Here is a 20,692-nt window from a genome sequence, read left to right as displayed (position 1 = left end):
CACACATTGTAGCATGAAAGCAGTAGCGACCTCATCTTACTTCCCGGCGAATGTGCTCTTTCTCTCCCGCAAAAACAGGCCCCTAATTGTCTTCATGGTTTGTGTAAAGGTGAAGGTTTCTGGAGAATTGATGTGTCAGATACATTATTCAGCCTGCTGTGTACTTTTCACCTCTGAAAGGCCAGACAGAAGACCACTGTGTAATGAATTCACTCTTCAACACCCAATACGGCCACATGCCTTGCCCCTGACCCCGACCCCCTCCATATGCTATTACCCTTCTTTCCTGGAAAAAATATGAATATTGTATTGTATCACGCTGGTATAGGCTCCAGCACTCTCCACGACCCTGCTCAGGATAAGTGAGTACAGACTGCATTGTGATTGTGATATTGTGAGTACAGTAGAACCAATCAATCAACGAACATTAGAAATGGGCATAATAATGCGGAAGGTACTATTATTCTCTCCAGAGACGGCAGCTGTGTATGTGTATATGTCTCTCTCATTCTCTCTCTTTTTTCTATCAGTCCATTCACTCGCTCCCTCTCTCACTGTTATGCTTGCTGGCCGGAGGGCTGGCATGGGGGTTGACCAGTTCTAACCCTTGTAGCGTGCTCCGTTTGCCTAAGCAGGCCCCGGGGCTCCTGTAGATGGAGAGCTTTACACGTCCATGGGTTGTGTTTCACTGGTGCAGAGAAATGGCCGCCCTCCATTGCGCTGCTGCACTCTCCTGAGCTCCGTGCCCCGGCCGGTTCATGCTGTTTGTGTGAGAGTCGGCACATGGGCGTGTCCCTCCCCGAGTGTGGCTGACGTCATGGAGACGGCGAAGCCCGTAGCGGAGCAATCGATGAGCTTCCTGTGGCACGGCAGCATATGGCCATGTGAGAGTCCTGCATGTATTATTGAGGAGCGAAAGTGCATGAATAAATTATATGCTAATGCTGGCGGGGCAGTTATGAATCAGTGTAAATTTGTAATGTCAGCTGAGATAATGCAGAGACCGCGGGGAGGCGAAGAGAACGCCATGATACGCCGGCGTTCGACGGGGGGGAACGTATTTCCATGGTTACGCTCCAGCCCTCCGGGCTTCTCCTCCTCTGCCCCCGCCCCGTAGGGCCACGGGGGGCTCCAGAATCAGGACCCCTCTGCATTATTCAGAAATCAAATAAGCTGATCAATCGACCAATGAGACAAAGGCATATCACCATTACATATCAGCATTCTCCTTTTTCCTTCCGCCTCCGTCTTCTTTAAACAGCGGTCTTTGTGTCCGGGACGTGTCACTGCGTAGTAAGTGGCATTCCTGTGTGTGCAGGTGTGCCTTAAGCAGGTAATTAACCTGTCGTGTTCGCTCCCAGAGGGCTGCGGTGGCGCGTGCCAGTCTCCCGGGGTCCTGCCCGCGGGGCCGTGACTGATCTGGCAGCGAGGCCACCTGCTCGCCGGGCTCAGAGGACAGAGCGAAGCGCTGCTGTTCCGGAGTGGAATCGGGAGTGGGCTGCCGGGTAGCGCACTTGGGTAAAGCGCCGTTTGCGGCGCGTGAGTGAGCGCCACGGTCTCAGAGCCGGTGGTGAATGTGGCCGGCAGTCCTGTGTGTTCGGAGGAGACCCGCAGTTTGTCGTGACGCTCCCGAGCTGGCTGCAGGAGCTGTATATGAGCGTGCTTGTACATAGTTCACAAATTGGACATTCGGGCGGGACTGGAGGTGCCACATTCGTAATAAAAATAAGGAATGAAATCGGGAATCCCTCTTGCTCAACGTATTTTACTATAAAATATTCAGTTGTGTAAACAAATGTCCTGAGTAAACTGAGCTTCTGAGAGAATAATTCATGCTAAGCACAGTAGTCCATTTTTTCTGGTAACTTCTTTAATATCCTCAAGGCGACAGCCACTATAGATCACGCTCTTAGTACGCGCTAAATAATTCCAAATGTCTCTTTCATTCAGTTTAATTAAATTCAAGATGCTTTTTATTGGCTGAAAGTGCGTTCGGGAATTATGGCTTGCAGCATAACTGGTATCTCTCTCTCTCTCTCCCCCCCTGCCACCCGTCTCCCTCCCTGCCAGGCTGTGCCTGTGTGAATCCCTGTGTGGATGTGCTTAGCCTGCTGTGAGCTCAGTCTGTGAAGGGGAGCCCCTTTCCCACTGAGAGGGGGAGAGGAAACGTGAGAGCAGGAGTGAGCGCAGTGCTCCCGCACGGACGTTCCCTCTGCTCCTCCGCACGACAGTGAGGGAGGGCATCGGCGCATGCTGTCTAATACCCATGTCCCGCACGGAGGTGGGATCACGTGACAGGAAGTTGAAAGGGTGTTGTGGGTAATTGGCACTCAGCTTCTACTGCTAATAGAGGATTCAAAAATGGCAAGGTTGAGAGAGAAAGAGCAAGCCAGAGAGAGAGAGAGAGAGAGATAATGGCATCTCCTTTAATCTTAAAGCCTTGAGTCTGTGACTCCTTGATTGAAACTGGAATGAAAAAAAAAATTGTTTCAAATGAACCATTATGAAGAGTATAATGTACATATTTTTCAGCCTGAGGATATTCATGACAGACTAGTAGAATGGACTATGTATACCTTTTAAAATGGCTTCTTCCTGCACATGTCCATTACCAGGGCCTCCTGCAGGTCCAGCGTGGTATCTGTTTGCACAGCTGAACCTTGTATGGTGAGAAACTGCTCCCGAGCGCTGCCTGCGTGGTGAGTGAAACCGTTTTGGGCAGACCGTGGAGAGGAGCTGACAGGGTCGGAGGTGGGAAGCGCTGGAGTTGTGGTGGGGGGGGGGGGGCTCTCACTCATATTCAGGAGGCGGAGGCAGCTGCTCCGCTCCTTGTTCAAATGTGACGAAACACAGGGAGGCACAAAAGCTCTGAGCTTCGCCAGCGGGCGAGGAACCTGCCCTGAGTCAGAGCCGCTCGGTGGCGGTGGCGAGGCTTCCGTTTCTCTGGGGATGGAGCGGGTTCCGGCTCCTGCCGCAGACTCGTGCGGATGTTACGGAGGGGGGCCTGCGCGGCAGAGCAGTTGTCGCTGTCAGAAGTGAGAAAGTCGAACCTGAATAATTCCTCCATCTGTCTGCCTGTGGCAGGGCTGAACAGTCACAGTTACACAGAGCGGGGACAGTAACATAAACAGGCAGAGCCGTGTGGAGAATATCAATGGCCTCCCCTTTGCTGCTGTTTAGCGTCTTATGTAGGCCATGGCTGCAGACTCTCATATTTGTGCCATCATTGATGCTTCAGTCCAGCAGTATAACGCATGGGGGAAAAGATTTATCTTTGTTTTAAATCCTGTAGACCCCTTCCAGCCTGTCAGGTCTGGTTTGCAAGCGCACACATGCACGCACACACACACACACATGCACACACACACACGCACACATGCACACACACACACGCACACATGCAACCACGCAAAGCACAGATTGCATGCTGTAAAGTGGCCAGCCCAATTAATTTAAGTCAGTCCATTTGTCTCATCATGAAAGCACAGTGGCATGGCTACAGCTACCTCCCCCCTTTGAACAGGCAAGATCAAAATAACAACAAAGACAAAAGCCAGAGACTCAAAGGAGCGCCCGCGTGATGAAAGAACTCAAACGTGCACTGTGGAATTAGCGTCAGCTTGAAGTGCTTTCTTTGGCCAGCCTTTCCCCGCTTTGAAGACTTAAGGGGGAGTGTGCAGCCCTTCCGCTGTGCTTATGGTACGCATACAGACCTTCCTGTCCTGTAGTGGTGATCCAAACGATGCGTTCTGTATATTTATCACACGTCTGGATTCTGAGCCATATTGCGAAATTCCACCCCCACCCCAACCGGAAATAGACGCAGAGTGACTCAGAACGGCACACACAATAGCAGTTCTATCAGTAGTGAGTATTTCCATTGTGAGGCCATTCAACGAGTTAGTGATGTATTGCTACAAACTCAGTGTATTGTTTGTTTATTTATTTGTTTACTTATTCATGTATTTATTTACCAATTTCTGCTGTCACTGCATGGCCCTAACCCTACCCCTAACCCTAACCATGTAAGGAGTGCTGCAGCTGAACTGCATGCACTTGCAAATCTCCCTGTATAACCTGTCAAGTCCAACACTGGTTACACAGGTAGACTCAGGACAGGTAGACCTAGCGCTGGTAGATTCAGCACAGGTATTTCAACACAGGACAAACTACGCACAGGTTCTCCGAACTGGTAGATTGAGCACAGGTACTCAGCACAGGTAAATTCAGCACTGGTAGACTCTTGACTCTGACTGATGACAGCTGGTTGCCTATGAGCACCTGACTCCTCTGTGGGAGGTGCTAATGTAGCAATAACTCAGTGAACACAAGCTATTTTAGACCCACTGTATGCCCGGTGGGTCTAATAATAATCATAATCATAATAAATTACATTTATTCTTAACCTTTCACAGTCCCACACCATTTTCCAATAAAAATAGACCCACAGCATGTTCACTAAGAAAACTGACTTTCTGCGTGTTCACAGAGGGGGATGTTTTACACTATTACTGGTAAGGGTGCATGAGCTGCAGTTTTAGTTTCTGGACTGTAGTAATGGATATTGAAAGGGCTGTGCATTTGTGTGGGGAGAGAACTCCAGTCCTCCGGGTGCAAGGTTGCACCCATTAGCTTTGCCCTCATTGCTTTTGGATGCGATATAACTGTAGCCTGGAGCCTGCGCTACAAGCAATCAATATTGTTTTAATGTACAGATTTACTTTAAAGTGCAAACTGTACATTTGTTTGGGTTATTTCCTCTGTTTGGAAAGGAGGCACAGGAGGAAAATGCGGATAAGGTTATCCCGATTTCCAAAATGATTGGAGATGGATTTCAGACTTGGAACTGAGTTCAGTGCAGAGCAGCTGGTAGGAATGAGAGAATAAGGTTTCCTCCAGATGCAGTGTTACTGTGCAAATGCATCAGCATCACTGAACCATCCTCTGCTCAGCTGCGAGAGTGAAAACTCATTTCAGCCCTAGGTGTGTTGCTAACATCAGACTCTAACAAGCTCAAGTTAATGATTGCTTCCAGTCAACAGAAGTAGCAGTGCCAGGAACATTGAAACATGAGTGAGAACTCATTTCAGGAACGAGTTTCATGATCAGTGCATTCTGGAGATATGAGACGTGTTCGGGAGATATGAGACGTGTTCGGGAGATATGAGACATGTTCATAAGATATTAGATGTGTTCAGGATAGGTGTGAAGTAGTGTGTGTGCTCCAGTCCCTTCTCTTTCTCATTCAGATACCTTCTATTTTGACTCCCTGTGGGAGTGCCCCCATCCTGCACCTGTCAGAGAGCGGATCTGCCCCCCCGCTACCCGCCGCCCCCCTCCCTGTTCTGCCCTCGGCTGCTCTATGGCAGTATTTATAGCCAGCCCCCGTCGTCTTGGTGCCGCCAAGATGGATGGAGGCACAATTTGTTACCCACACCAGCAGTGGGAAATTTTAATAAAAAATGACTTCAGAAGTTCATTTGGATTTAGGTTATCTTGGTGTGTGTGTGTGTGTGTGTGTGTGTGTGTGTGATGACCAGGGGGTGATCTGATTGCTCATTTGGACCCCCTGTCCCACAACAAAGTCTCTGACCTGCGGATTTTTTGCCTTCTACATTTCACAGATGACATATACTTCCCTGGGCTTGAATTTGGTCCTATATTTTAGTATACCAACATGTCTGACCACAGAGAAAGGTATTCGTTAATGAAGTAGGTAATGGGATCATAATTTTTTTGTAGACCAACAAGCTGCCAGCTGTATATTGTTAACATATAAAGTTTTTGTTTTTCCTGAAGCAAAAACATTCCAGTTTACATCCTATGAATTTTCATGAAGGAGCATGATCAATGACCATACTGGGGCAATGGAAGTTTTGTCCTTCCGCATGACTCTTTATGAATATTCAGGAACTGTAAGGTAGCATGGGGTCTCCTGTTAGGTGAAAGCTCCTGGAGGGAGAAAGTGGAGAGGACAGAAGGAAGGAGATAACCATGTAACCACGTAGTCGGATTCCTCTTGAGATTTCTTCCCATCAGGGAGTTTTTTCTTGCCACCGTTTGAGGGTTATTTTTTTACCTCGTGCTTGCTATCTCAGCCCTGGTTTTTGCTCTTTTTGTTTTGTTTTTGCTCTGTTTCTTGCCCTTTTTCTGCTACTCTGTAAAGTGTCTTTGTGGAAGTTGTTAGTAAAAAAAATGCAATACAAAAACAAAAACTGGATTTGATTTGATGTGATTTCTATAGAAAATGTGTTCTCAGACTCAGATTTTCACACTTTATGACCTCACCTTCAGAGCTGCCCTTTGTCTGACCTCACTGATTGAGCTCTACCCTTTATGACCTCAGATTTGGAGTTCTGCACTTCATGACCTCACTGTCAGAGCCCCGCCCTCTATGACCTCACGTTCAGAGTTCTGCTCCGCCTGAGGGTGAAGTCTGCTGCTCAGGATAAGGAATTACACCTTGAGTTATCTTTCGCCTTTATTCAGGATGAGAAATAACCGTGAACGTTACGCTATCTTTGCTACATCTGGTGAAGAATGGGGACGGATCTGCCTGAGCGATTGAATGAGGCAAAACTAGCGGAGTCGTGGGAGCTGTTATAAATAGATGGGAAGGTTGGAAGGCTGTCAGGCGTAGCGACGGGCCCACCTCACTCCCTGCTGTAGAGGATTTTTCACACAGGACATGGGCTCTGAAGCCTGACCGTGTTCTGCTGAGCTATGAAGCTCCAATAAATTCAGCTGATGAACACAATATTGGCCCCTATACCGACAATTTGCCCTCTTAGGTCCAGAATGGACACATACTGTGGAGTGTACTCCATGCAGCCACTCATCTGTGCAGATGAGCGTAATGATGCAGATCACCCTGAGAAGGCGAAGCACGGTGCCAGCCCTAGGTGTGCTGCTAACATCAGACTCTAACAAGCTCAAGTTAATGATTGCTTCCAGTCAACAGAAGTAGCAGTGCAAGGAACATTGAAACAAATAGTACCCAATAAATGTGATAAAATTAATTGTGATATTGCCAGAGTCAGATTGTGTCAGATTTATTTTATTTTGAAATGTTGTAAAATATTTAAGAATCCTCTTGGAGAAACAGTGATGAACAATAAGCAGGACAAAGTCTTTTTTATTTCTTTTATTTTTTGGTCTGAATCTGAATGTGTTTATTTATCGAGTTCTTGCAGTCAAGCCCACACGCACACACGCTGTTGCACATTTTTAACACCTCTCTTATGCAATAATCAGTCTTGCATAAAAGTATTTTTGGTTTCAGGCCAAATCAGTTTTTTTTCCTCCAATATTTACAGCTTTCCCAAGGTGTGAATGATTGGATTGAGGGCAAATGCGGTGAGGAAGTTAATGCAGGCAGTCTGACAAAAATACTGCCTGTGTCTGTGGAGAGAATCCATCGATGAAATCTGAAGTTCTGAATTTCAGAGGCATAGAGATTGTAATGCTCTGTCTCTAGGACGGGTGGTGCTGAGGTGGGTGTGAGTAGAGCAGGAGCTTCTTGAAGCTTTCAGGACCATGGACAGCTCTGGTTCACCTGCAGAGAGAGCTCAGTCTGTGTAGTATAATGGTTAGGGAACTGGGCCCGTAAGGGTGTAGTGTTGATTTCCAGCTGGGGTGTTGCCGTTATATCCTTGTGCGGGGTTACTAAACCAGAATTCTTCAGTGAAATCCAGCTGTGAAATCAGATTGTATATAAAGGATATAATCTGAGTGTGATTTGTAATCAGGCCTGGTGTGTCTCCTGGCTTTTGTCAGGATTAGTGCAGGGGCAGAACCTGCTATGTTTTTAGAAAGCGACTTGGATGGACAGAGCTGCAATGTGTTTGTCTCTCTCATAGCTTTTGCATTGTAGATTTTTTTTCTGCTTTGCTTTGTCAATATAGAACTCCAGAAGGGGGAGGAGTAAAGGCTGTCATGCTCCATTGGATTGCCTTGCACACCCGCCCCCCCCACTCCCTGCGCCAACACTGTGACATCACCTGTCAACATGCCGCGTGCAGCCCTACCTTCTCTCATCCTTTAAGTGTCATAGACCCAAGAACTAACAGCACGCTGTGTATTTCCCCATCCCCGTGCTGCCTGGCTTTATGCACTAAGTTCCGCTGCTGTCTGTTTTGGCCCTGAAACGTTTGGATCAATAGGTTCTTCCTGGACTTGGAAGAGCGTTTGCGCTTGTGTTACCTGCAGTCCTTGAGACTGTCTCACCCTTAGACAATATGTCTATTTCAGATGACTCAGACACTGCATTACCAGACTCAGTTATTGATTATGATCAGACTTTTGCCCACTCAAATTTCCTGAGGGGCATGGATCATTTTGTAGGTAATGAAACATAACACACAACGTCTTTGGTAGCTTGAGTCCTATTATATATGAAGAAGTCATGCCAGATACCAATGTGACACTTTTCATTCTTGTTTCCTCCAGGGAATTTCAAGTTTAAACCATCTGAAATAAACCAAGGCCACAGCTTGAGGCATTTTGATTGGGAGTAAACACAGATTGTTCATCAATTGCTATTCCATGCATCATGTTCTTGACGTTCCCTTGGCACGTCAATATCAAATCAAAATCAAACACTTGCCCTGGGCTGAATTATGAGCTTTCTTCTCTCAAGAGATTTTCAAGCTTCTACCTGAATTACAGTAGTTAACTGAGTCTTTTCCGAGTTCTTGTTTAATATTTAATTATTTAGATCGATTGACGAGCCAAAAGTAATTGCTTCCTGCGCTTCAGAAGCTGTGATGTCACTGGTTCGGGATGCCTCCGGCTTCCTGCCTGTCAGTCTGCGTGACTCTCTGTCGGTCTGTCTGTCTTATGCGCCTCTCCCTGTCTGAATTGGGGGGGGGGGGGGGGCTTGAAAGCGCACAGCATCTGCGAGGGGGCTGTCACCGTGGAGAGCAGTGTCCTGCAGGGCTGCTGATTATGTATTTATTCACTGCCGTGTCTGCGTGAGACACGAGAGCCAGCGATCTGAGAGCCCGTGTGACTGGAGCGACGGAGCGGGGGAACCTGTGAGCGTTTCACACGCTCATCACCGCGCCCGGCGGGCGGACAGCGACGATGAGCAGTCAAGGAGGGCACATGACAAGGACTTCTCCTCCTCATGCATAATTCACACCAGGAATGCATCGAAAGCGGCGCCTCGAAGTAACTCATTTCCGAAGTAACAGATTTTTGTATTTCGTTTATTTAACTTTTTTCGACAAAATGCGCTCTTGCAGTGAAACACGCATGCTGCATTTGTTTTTAATGGCATGATTTGAGAGATGCAGTAAGTCAAGTTTAATTTGCTAATAAAACCTGAAGGGTTCCAGATGTTTTTCTCTAGCCTTACAGCTGCTGATGAGGTCATCACTAGCCAACGAGGGAAGCCAACCAGTGATTTGACACACCCCCAAAATCTTTATGATGTTTAGAGTGGTCTGATTTGACTTTACCTTCATGAACATGTCCTGTAAAGTAGCAATTCTGTAATGCGTTTCTGCTCTATTACCTCTCTCTCTGTCCCTCAGAATGCTCTATTGGCATGGGGAAAAAACAGTTTTGCATAAAGTAAGTACAGGTAAAGGAACAAAAATATTACTGAAATGAAAAGAAAGATCATGATTGACAAAAAACTGAATTAAACAGTAAAAGGAAGCAAAATAGAAAATAGTAAACCAAGTAATTGATATATGTTGTGTGGTGCCCCTGGTGCATGTTTAATTCACTCACTTATTCATTCACTCACACACACACACTCACACACTCTCTTGCTGTTGCTCACTCACACACACGCTCTCTCTCTCTCTGTATGTCTCTGTCTCTCTCTCTCTCTCTCTCTCTCTCTGCTGTATTTGATCAGCTCATTGGGCTCATGATTAAGGCTGAAAGGAGCCCAGGGCATAGCTGTTAGTTGGCATATAGAAGAGGCTCTCAGAGCGGGGCTTGTACTTGCTGGGCCATGATGCTTTGTCTCCATATAGATCCCTAAATGAGCTATAGCAGGCTTGTCTCTGCCTGAATCCCTAATGTCTCTCATTCGCTGAAAACTCCTGCAGATGGTTTTCCCCTGACAGAGTGCTGACTCTTGCACAGTGAGGGATTGGCTCTCGTTCCTCAGTCCTATAAATTGTCTCTCTGGGTTATAGACTGGTGGGGTGCCGCAGGTGCCCAGTTATTATGGAGCGGCCCGCTGTAATCCAGCCCTTTGTTGTGGTTAGCTCTAGCGTGTCCGTCAGAAATGGCAGCTGTTTTCATTGCTGCTTTCCTAGCGAAGGAGTGTAAGCTGCCCTCTTTCCTGCAGCGTTCATAAATGATGAATGCAGATCATATCTTTCTTTGGTAAATAATGTATGCTGGTAGTCTTATACACAAGAAGCAGTGCATTTTCATACGGCTGAGATGCTATGGAACCTCGCTCTGAATAACTCCCGGAAGGCCTTGTGTTCAGTCCGTGAGTGGCAAACCCCCCCCCCCCCCCAGGGGAAGCGGGAAGCACTTTTTATTTTCTGTTTCTGAGAGAGCAGCGGGTTCGCAGAAGGGGTCCAGAAGGGGTGGAAGTCTTCACTGTTTCTTTAAGTCTTTTTTTTATCATGAAGTTATGGGATATGAAGGTAAATGACTCCCATGCTGAGGCGGCAGGCTCTCTGTGAATGAAAAATGCTTTACTTCACACGGTGACTGACGGCTCTGTCCACTTGACCTTCTACCTGTGTGCGAATCTCTAAAGTGCATTCACTGGCAAAGCGGCTAAATGCACTCAGTGAGGTTGTTGTGTCAGTGTGGGATTGCTTGTATAGTATTTCAGCCTTTATTTTGGGATCATGTCAGGGTGATGCATGTTTTCCTTTCTCTATAAACTCTTCTGTTCTCTAGACTGCCATTACATCATTTTTATCCATAAAAGCTGTGGTTTAAAAATGTTAATTTTTCAATGGTGATAAATTGAAGTACGGTGAAAAAAAATTGGGAACATGAGTCATTTTCACATGTGAAATCAGTAGTCATCAGGCATCATGCTGCATGGGGATGACATCAGCGGCTTTGTACATGCATCACTTTCGATGTGTCACATTTTTCATCTTTATGATTTTTTTCCCCCTTGAACGTTTCTCCATAAGCAGTGAAAGCACGGCGTGTGCCTTTGTGACAGACGGGCATCTGCGCTGCGGCTGCTGCTGCTGCCGTGGTGTGAATGCGGTGGAGCCGGGACTGCCCCGCGCTGGGCCAGACACGCTTTACTGTGCCACTTTTCATTTTCAAAGGCAAATCGCAGACAGAGGGTAAATTAGAATATTTTTAAGCCAAGCGAAATCCAACAAAGCGGAGATGGATTTCAAAAACGACGTTGCGTTTTTGGTAAATATTTGCGGGGCAGATCGAAAGAGCCAATATTCGAATGGGTTTTTTTTCTGTCCGGCAAGCTGTCGAATGGGGTAACTCAAAGGTAGAGCCACACTTTTATGTTCTCGCAACCTCATTGCTGAAACAGGATGTCGCTTAATGAGCTGAATAGACTAAGAGCCAATCTTAGATAAGCAGTCTGTTCAGAGACAGCCGTTCTCACAGTCCCTGTCTTCCGAGATTTAGAAATATGCTTTCTGGCAAGCTTTCATGAATGAAACTGCTCAACTCCGAGGAGATGTGATTAGATATTGTCCCACAGATGGCTTTAGTAGCCCCTGAAGACCACGATATGGCCGAGCGCAACTGTCCACTCTCTGTGTAATTGCCTATTTGTCACGCCGAAACCCGCCTTTGCAATTAACATTTTATTTGTTTCATTAACTGTGGAAGGAAGAATTTAAATACAGGGCCAGTGTTTTACGCATATAAATGTATGTGTACGTATGGAAAATAGTACAATCCTCCCGTTCACCCATCTGTCCATTATCTATACCCGCTTATCCTGGTCAGGGTTTCAGGGGGGGTGCTGGAGCCTATCCCAGTGTTTTTTGGGAGAGAGCAGGAATCAGGAATCTCTATATTTAAATATTCATATTTTAAAATGTTAGGTACATTGGTACAATATAAGCTATAATGGTATTTTCTACCATAAATACCACCTTTTTCCAAAAGTCAAAAAGATATGAAACGCCCATCTTCTGGATTCCTTTTACTGAGAAAAGGAACAGATTTTCTCTCCTTTTGGGAGTTTCTCTCCTGATCTGCACTCAATGAACACTTTATAAGGTACATCTATCTAGCACCGGATGGGGTTCAACAGGGTGCAGGAAACACTCCTTGGGGATGGTGGTTGATGCCGGCTCGATAGCATCGCATTTTCCGGCACCGTGTTCATGCTGCAGACCTTCAGCTCTGCGGTTCCCAGGCGTTTCAGGCCTAAGGCTCCCCCGTAAATCATTTCCCTTTCCGCGGCACCCCAAGGTGACACGCGCAGTTCGCAACGCCTTATGCACGTAGTCTTAAGCGATTAAAAAACTTCTCACGCTACGAATTGGTTGTAAATCTTGTGAACTGGCATTAAAGTCAGAAATAGATGAACATGTCAAAAAAATATTTAATCTGTTTCATTCAACAAATTACATTTTTAGAAATTACATATTTACCTCATTCTCTCTAGCCAGAGGGCCTATCACTTGAAATAACTATACTTAACACCTCTAATGTGCTAATTTAGTGCGGTGATTTGTGCGACAGCCTCCATTCAATTCAATCAAAATGAGTTTAGCGGGGGGGGGGGGGGGCGGGAAATCTTAATTTCTATTTAAAAAAAAAAAAATTTTCTTCATTTTACTTTCTGTACAGAACCACCACTTAACTAGTCTAGCTAAAACATAACAATGGGGGCGGGCAGGAGATCAGACTGCACAGATAGTGTTTGATTGCATAGAGGACTGAGTTCAGACATGTTCTAATATTTGCAGGATGAGCTTCCAAGTGCTCCATTATGAATTGAAATCCATTTAGCGTGCAAATACGCCATTACGATTAGAAATCACTTCTGCTTACGGACACGCCATTATGATTTTTTTTTTCATTCACAGTATGATTTATTAGTTGTATCATTACTACAAAATTTTTCAACATAACATTTTGAGGCACTCATGTAGGGATCTCACGGCACCCACTTTGACAAACGCTGCTCTACTGGACTGTGATCCAGAGACTGTGCTGGACATGGGAGTACACTGAAGTCACTGACATGTTGATGGAACCTGCTTGAGATGATTGGCGCTTTGCGACATGGCACGTTATCCTGCTGGAAGCATCCATTTGAAAAAAGGGTGGCCTGTGGCCATAAAGGGTTCAGCAGCAATGCTTAGGTATGCTGTGGCATTCAAGAGATGTTCAGTAGGTACTAATGTGTGCCAAGAAAACATTATCCAACACCATTACACCACAACCAGCCTGTATGGTTGATACAAGGCGGGTTAGATCCATGGATTTGTGCTGTTTGCCCCAAATCCAGATGCTACCGTCTGAATGTCACAGCAGACATTGAAATTCATCAGACTAGGCCGTTTTTTTATGATACTCAATCGTCCAGTGATAACGTGCCCACTGTGGCCTCATCTTTATGACCGATTTCGGCGTGGTCTTCCGCTGCTGTAGCCCATCAAGCTTCAAGGCTCAATGCGCTGTGCATTCGGAGATGCCTTCTGCACACTGCTGTTGTAAACAGCTGTTAGTTGAGCATTTGTGGCCTTTCCGTTCAGTTGAATGAGTGCCTGTTCTCCTCTGACCTCTCCCATTTACGTGCTGTTTTCACCCAGAGAACTGCTGCTCACTGGGTGTTTCTTATTTATTGCACCACTCTCTGCAAACTCTAGACTGTAGTGCTTGAAAATCCCAGGAGGGCACCTGTTTTTCAGATGCTGGAACAACCGCGTTTGGCACCAACAATCGTACTATGGTCAAAGTCACTTAAATCATGCTTTGTAATGTTTGGTCGAACAAAAACTAAACCTCTTCATCCTGTCATCATGCTCTATATATTGAGTTGCAGCCACATGATTCACTGTTTGGAGGAGCAGGCTATTTGTGTTAACAAGCTGCTGTGCCTAATAAAGTGGCCACTGAGTGCATATTTGGAAATTTAACTACTGGAGAAACTGGTCATGTGTAAATTAGCTGGAGTTAATCAACATAGAAAAGGTGTCATTTGCAATTTATAGGGTATTAACACTTTAACTCTTCAGGCCAATCAAGTTAAAGGCTTAAATAACCTGCAACACAGAATTTAACATTTATTCAGTGTTCATTCTGGAATTCTGTGCAATAGCTGGAACTGTGAAATAATTCAGAATGACAAATAGCTGTAATTAATTGTCATAAATGGTTTAATCCTTAAACAGGCAGCTCTGCCTTTTGTTTGAACAACCGGTTAAGGGGTTAAGGAGCTCCTGAAGAATACCTTTCCGCTACAAATGTAATTTCCACAGTGAACAGTAGGACACTCGATAAATAATGGGCCCATTCCAGGCACTCATCTGTGACCAGATGGAAGACGGTTTCAGCTGGGAAGGACCAGGGCCACATCCATTCATCTTTTGAGTGGGTCATGTGCTCAATGTACTGATTATTAACCGCGCTTTGTATCTGTAATTCAGTGAATGACAGTCATGGAGACTGTGGGAGCTGCACTGGTAAAGCGTATAGGCTTGTCTTGTAACCAGAGGGTTGCAGGTTCAAACCTGCGTCCAGTAGCTGTTGACATAAACCTGAGGGATGCGTTTAACACTAGCTGCTTCGGTGAATGTGTCCAGCTGTATGAACGTGTAAATGTTTTTGCTGGGTAAGCTTTTGGGGACCAGGGGAAGGGGAAGGTGAGGGGAGGCTCAGTACCCTTTTTGTAGGCTCAGACTGAATGCTTTATCTTGGCCTAAGATGAATGAGTCTGCATAAGGGCTACTAGAGCCTCTTGAGTCCTCCATTGTCGTTCATGGCAAATGTCCACTCCACAACACAAACACAACTGTGCCATAGCAACAGAAACACTGGGGGCAGTCCAGGACTAACCAATACCTCCTGCAAATCATGTATTCATGCTGCTGGGGACCCACTGAATATGCTGGTTTTTCTTGCTGTCAATCTTTGGATATGGTTGTTACAGCTGCCATATTTTTACTTTTAACACAATGCAGGCTCATGGAGCTATGAGGTCTGTCGCTGATCTCTTCAACTTGTGCAGAGATCTTCACTTCAGAGTCCAGGCATCTCAGCATTGAGGTTAATGCTTGAGCTCACATGTCAGTCAATAATTGAATCAATAAAAAATGGGGCCTCTTTACAGTGGAATCATTTGTCATATATGACATTAGTGCATTATTTGATCTGAGTGATTAAATGGGAATCAGCCAGGCGACCAGAGGCTGTCATTTATGGGACATTTATGCTGCTATGATATGCATAGGTATTTCTGACGTGCAGCCTTTAGGGGATAAATCATCCTTCCGCATGCATAAAAAATTGATTAACGGCTTGCGTGCAATTTGAGGTTGCAGTGATGATTGTGAGAAAAAGCAGTGTACGCAGTGGGTCCCCAGGGCTGCGTGTGGAAGCTTCAGCACCGAAACCTGCCGTTTCTGCTCCACGCTGCCTTTCCCTGACGTGATCGTTACAGCTTCAGACGAGCACGGGCCTGCCAGCCGTCTGTACGCTGGATCTGCTGCGTCTGAAGAGTAGAAGTGCATCTGAGCCGAGGATTCCTTTCCCAGTCACCCCCCCTCCCCACTCCCCCCGCCCGCCGCCCCCTTGGCAGATAGAGTGTGTTTGCGTGGGGAACAGTGAGTCATCCTGTTAACCTCCATTAAAACGGCCCACCATGCCAGGGTTTGTTTGCGTCTGGCATCACCACGGATACGGATGCGTTCCCTCCGTTCCCCCCGGGGGGCCTGGCCTGAGGTTGGCAGACGCTGTCCTGTGGGCGTGCACCGCCAGCGGCCCACTGCTGGGTTACCGTGAGGTCGGAGCCCGGGGGAAGGGGAAGGGCTCGTCCGCCCATACCGCGTCTCACCGCTCTAATCTCCAGCACAGGGACCTCCAGCTCCTCAGCCTTACTGCTTAATAATACCTCATCCCCTGTCCTGCCCAGCAGCTGGTCATATGTCACACGTCTTGGTGGTCAACGGTGTCAGTTGCTAATACGCTGCTCTTTTTCTCTTGCAGTGAACTTCGATCACTTTCAGATTCTTCGAGCCATCGGGAAAGGCAGCTTTGGAAAGGTAAGAGGGATCGGCACGGCTCTCGCACACCACAGCTTCCTCGGCACGCCACCGGCTGCGCTGCGTCTCTGTGCGCTTGTCTCCGGGCGCAAGCCCTTTTCAGTCAGAAGGGCCTTCACAGCGACATGCTCACACACACCGCTCGGGACTCTGGGTAATTTGATGGCAGTAATTACCTTGTGCACTCATTAACTCAAACAAGAAAGCACTGTGGAAATTTGCTTCGCGAAGTGGGCCTTAAGTAATTACATTTTAATTTAAATTATTCTTAACTACCCTTGCAGTTGTGGTTAATTAAATTAGGCAGAGCTGTATTTTCTTTTTAAAGATTTCTCATTTCAGCTGGGATCTGAGAAGATTTCATGGCAATCTTAAGACTACATCACAGTTTTGTTTTACATTTAATTACAGAGAGTGTGTGTGTGTGTGTGCGTGCGTGCGTCTGTCTGTGCGTGTGTATGTGTGTGTGCGTGCATGTGTGCATGTGTGTGTGCGTGCGTGCGTGTATGTGTGTGTGTGCGTGCGTGCGTGCCTGTGTGTTTGTATGTGTGCATGCGTGCGTTTGTGTGTGTGTGTGTTCATGTGTGTGTGCGTATGCATGCGCATATGTGTGTAGAGGAGTGTGAGGCTTTTTGGGTCAGTGCTTGGTGAGTGCTTCAGGAAGCTCTATGAGAAATTTAGATTTCTGTTTACATTTTTCCTAATTTGACTGGTTGATGAAGAAAAAAATATGCCAGTTGGATGTCATTCAACTGAATGTATATTCACATTATGATTTGGTGCATAGCTCTTCCACAGAAGGAGAAAATGTATAAATCAGATGAATGCATGCTATCAGATCCAAAGACCTGCTGGAGATCTGAGGCAAGGTAATGTAGTCTAATGAGAATCCCAGATATGCTAATATATTCAGTGCATAATGGGGTGTGGGTAAGAGATGACTGGGATGTTGGAATGAAGATTTGAAAGCTTATCACACTGTTGGCTTTGGAAATGTCTGGAGATAAAGCCCTTTATCATTCTCCCCCCCTTCTTTATCTCTCTTCCCCCCACCCTCTCTTTCTCTCTCTGTCTCTCTCGCTCTGGGATTTGGAACTGCAGGTCCATTCTGGACCTCTGATCCCTGAGAAAGAAATTCTTCTTTGTGTCGTCTCAGTCCATTACAATATTACCATCTGAATGTATGTTAATTTTACTCATTACCTGTGTCCCCGGAGCTGCCGGTCGACCTTTATCCGGTTCCCATTGGTGTGTTTCCCTTCATCATGCATCCGGTGTGGGCACTGTCTGCCCGGGAAGCCATTGTTGTGAAGTATTGTCTGTCCTGCCTCTCTGAACGGCGAATCAGTCAGGGCATGAGCCAGAGCTGCTGTAGCAGGGCTCTGGAACAATACTGAGAGGCATTTTTAGAACACTATAAAAATGCTTGTAACACTTGAAAATGCAGTCTGCTTTTAGGTCAATGCTACACTAGGCAGTGATAACCAAGTTTATCATCAACAGACTAAATCACCACTGAGGGGGGAATTACAGACAATATAGCAGTGGTGTGTAGCATCCTTTTGTGGAATTAGCTAAATCAGGGAAGCTCTGTCCACCTATTTAACTTTTAATGGATGATATGGTATTTGTTTTTCAATTTGCAGGGCAGTTACTGATACTTTAGTACGCATCCATAAACAGGCCATGCCAAACTAATAGTTATCTTCAAGAACAATTTGAGAAAGATTTTACATGTTAGAATACGCATAACACACATGCGAGTTAAAATGATAATCTAACAATGTGTGAGTGTGTGTTTGTGTGAGTGTGCGTGTGGTGAGTATGTGTGTGTGTGAGTGTGTATGTGTGCATGCGCATGTGCTGGAGTGTGTGTGTTTGTGTGAGTGTGCGTGTGTGTGTGTGTGTGTGAGAGAGAGTGAGAGATCGAGAGAGAGAGAGAGAATGTGTAGGTCTCTCTCTCGCATGCCCATATTCCCTAGCAGCTGAGGCCTAATCTCACACCCATGTCCAGAACATTACCTTTGCCCTGTGCCCTGAGCTGAGGGTGTGGGAGAGGACATCTCTCTGTCGGTGGGGGTGGAGCGTGTGGGGTGGGCGTGCCGTGTGAGGGAGATCTGGGAACAGCCGGCTGCCCTGGAGGAAGAGTGAAACGGGCACATATGGCCAAATAATAACCACGCAGCGAGCGAGCATCTCCTGCACTCTGCCAAGAGCCGCCACACGTCCACAGCGCACATTAAACTCATCTAACTATAGGGGTGTGTGTGTCTGTGAGAGTGTGCGTGTGTGCCTGCGTGGGGGCGTGTGTGTGCCTGCGTGCATGAGTGTGTGTGCGTGTGCCTGCGTGGGGGTGTGTACATGTGCATGCCTACATGGATGTGTGTGTACGTGTGTGTGGTGTGTGTGTACATGTATGTGTGTGTGCCTGTGTGCATGCATTTGTGCATGTGTGTGTTTTGTGGCGCTTGTGTGCAGGTATCTGTGCAAACATCCACGTGTGTACGTGTTTGTGCATTTTCATTTATGGTAGTGTGTGTGCGTGTGCGTGTGTGTGTGTGTGTGTGTGTGTACACTTCACATGTGTTCCTTTCATCAGTTCAGATAATACAGGTAAAGAAAGATGTGAAACGGGGGTCGGCATGGCGACGCCCGCTGAGTCCGAGGCTCATGAAAGCGATACGCCGCGCGGCTGGCTCTGCCTGGAGCTGTGTGCTGTAAGCTGACAGGAGTGTGAGCGCGTGCAGTGCTGCTTTAACACTGAGACTGGAGGGTCAGGCCACGGGAGGATCTGAGGGCCCATTGCACAGGGCTCATAGAACAGGGTCCTGCTCTGAGGACCGTTACTGTGCTGAACCCTGAAAGCACGCTTCAGAGAGCTCGCGTTTTACTGCATGATGAGTTTTCTCTGAGACTGGAGTAGCCACTAGTTTGCTGTCATTTCAGACTAAGCTGGTCTCTAGAAGGGTTTTTGTTGCTGTTTTAGTGAAAATCAGTTACTAGCACATTTTGCGTTGTCATTTTTGACATTTTGAGTCACTAGCTGGGCTTATGTTGTCGCTTTAGACTTAATTAGTCACTAGCAGGGTTTGCATTGTAATTTTAGACTTAATTGGGTGCTGGCCGATCTTGCGTTGTCATTTCAGGTCAAATGAGTCACTAGCTGTGTTTGCGTTGGAGTTTTAGACTTAATTATTCAGTAGCAGGGTTTACATTGTCATTTCGGCTTTCAGTGATCAGAGGGGATCTCTTTCTCAGAAGGAGGACACAGTGATCAGAGAGGATCTCTTTCTTAGAAGGAGGATGCAGTGATCAGAGAGGATCTCTTTCTCAGAAGGAGGACACAGTGATCAGAGAGGATCTCTTTCTCAGAAGGAGGATGCAGTGATCAGTGGGCATCTCTTTCTCAGAAGGAGGACACAGTGATCAGAGAGGGTCTCTTTCTCAGAAGGAGGACGCAGTGATCAGAGAGGGTCTCTTTCTCAGAAGGAGGATGCAGTGATCAGTGGGAATCTCTTTCTCAGAAGGAGGATGCAGTGATCAGAGAGGATCTCTTTCTCAGAAGGAGGATGCAGTGATCAGAGAGGGTCTCTTTCTCAGAAGGAGGACACAGTGATCAGAAATGATCTCTTTCTCGGAAGGAGGATGCAGTGATCAGAGAGGATCTCTTTCTCAGAAGGAGGACACAGTGATCAGAGAGGATCTCTTTCTCAGAAGGAGGATGCAGTGATCAGTGGGAATCTCTTTCTCAGAAGGAGGATGCAGTGATCAGTGGGAATCTCTTTCTCAGAAGGAGGATGCAGTGTGGTCTGCTGTCTTAAAGAGGGATCTGCCCTGCTCAGCCCAGGCAGCTGGGGAATTGCCGGGCTGTTGCACGTGTGTCTTCTGCCCTGTAGGTAAAGAGACTTGCCCAAACTGCAGGTTTTTCTCTCTCACTACAGATATAATCCCTGGAGGCTGAGAACAGTTTGTGTAACACATTTGGCTGGGGATTTCCATTGGAGTAACAATGCAGAAAGTCCCCCAGTTTACAGTGTAGGTTTGTGTAGGTAATTAAATCCCCCCAGGCTAAGTGTAGACAACCTAGTCTTACACTGGCAGAGATATTCCTGCTGGTTGCTCTATTCAAATGATACTAACAACATAATTTCCATGTATCACTAACAACATAAAAAGAATAATCATAAGAAGTCTTTTCTCCCAAATGCTATTAGGGCCCTAAATGGGAGCTTGGGACCAGTAGTGGTACCTCTGTGTTTTTTGTTGCAGCTCTAACACAGTTTTTAGGTCAGTGTTCAACAACTGTATTTTTGGATTATCTTTTAAAATGTTTATTGTATTTTGTATTTTTGTATGTTTCTTTTATGTCTTTCTTTGTTGAAGCCAAAGGCAAATTTCCACTCTGTGGACAATAAAGTTTCGTATTTGTATTTGATGAATTATTTGAGGGTTCAGCATGTTCATCTACATTGCTCATTCGTCATACCGGTTGTACAGTG

General features: G+C 46.3%; 1 protein-coding gene across 1 annotated transcript in view; it reads left to right on the top strand.

Annotated features, from left to right (window-relative positions):
• Positions 1-20,692, top strand: part of LOC135245309 (serine/threonine-protein kinase 32C-like) — a 68,918-nt gene that overhangs the window by 12,452 nt on the left and 35,774 nt on the right. The window contains exon 2 of the mRNA XM_064318297.1: positions 16,138-16,193. Coding sequence (XP_064174367.1) covers positions 16,138-16,193 — 56 coding nt within the window. The remainder of the gene's footprint in view (positions 1-16,137; positions 16,194-20,692) is intronic.

Source organism: Anguilla rostrata, chromosome 18, assembly GCF_018555375.3.
Source record: "Anguilla rostrata isolate EN2019 chromosome 18, ASM1855537v3, whole genome shotgun sequence".
NCBI classification, from domain to species: Eukaryota; Metazoa; Chordata; class Actinopteri; order Anguilliformes; family Anguillidae; genus Anguilla; species Anguilla rostrata.
Note: the sequence above shows the minus strand (reverse complement) of the source record. Positions and strands in the feature narration are given on the sequence as shown.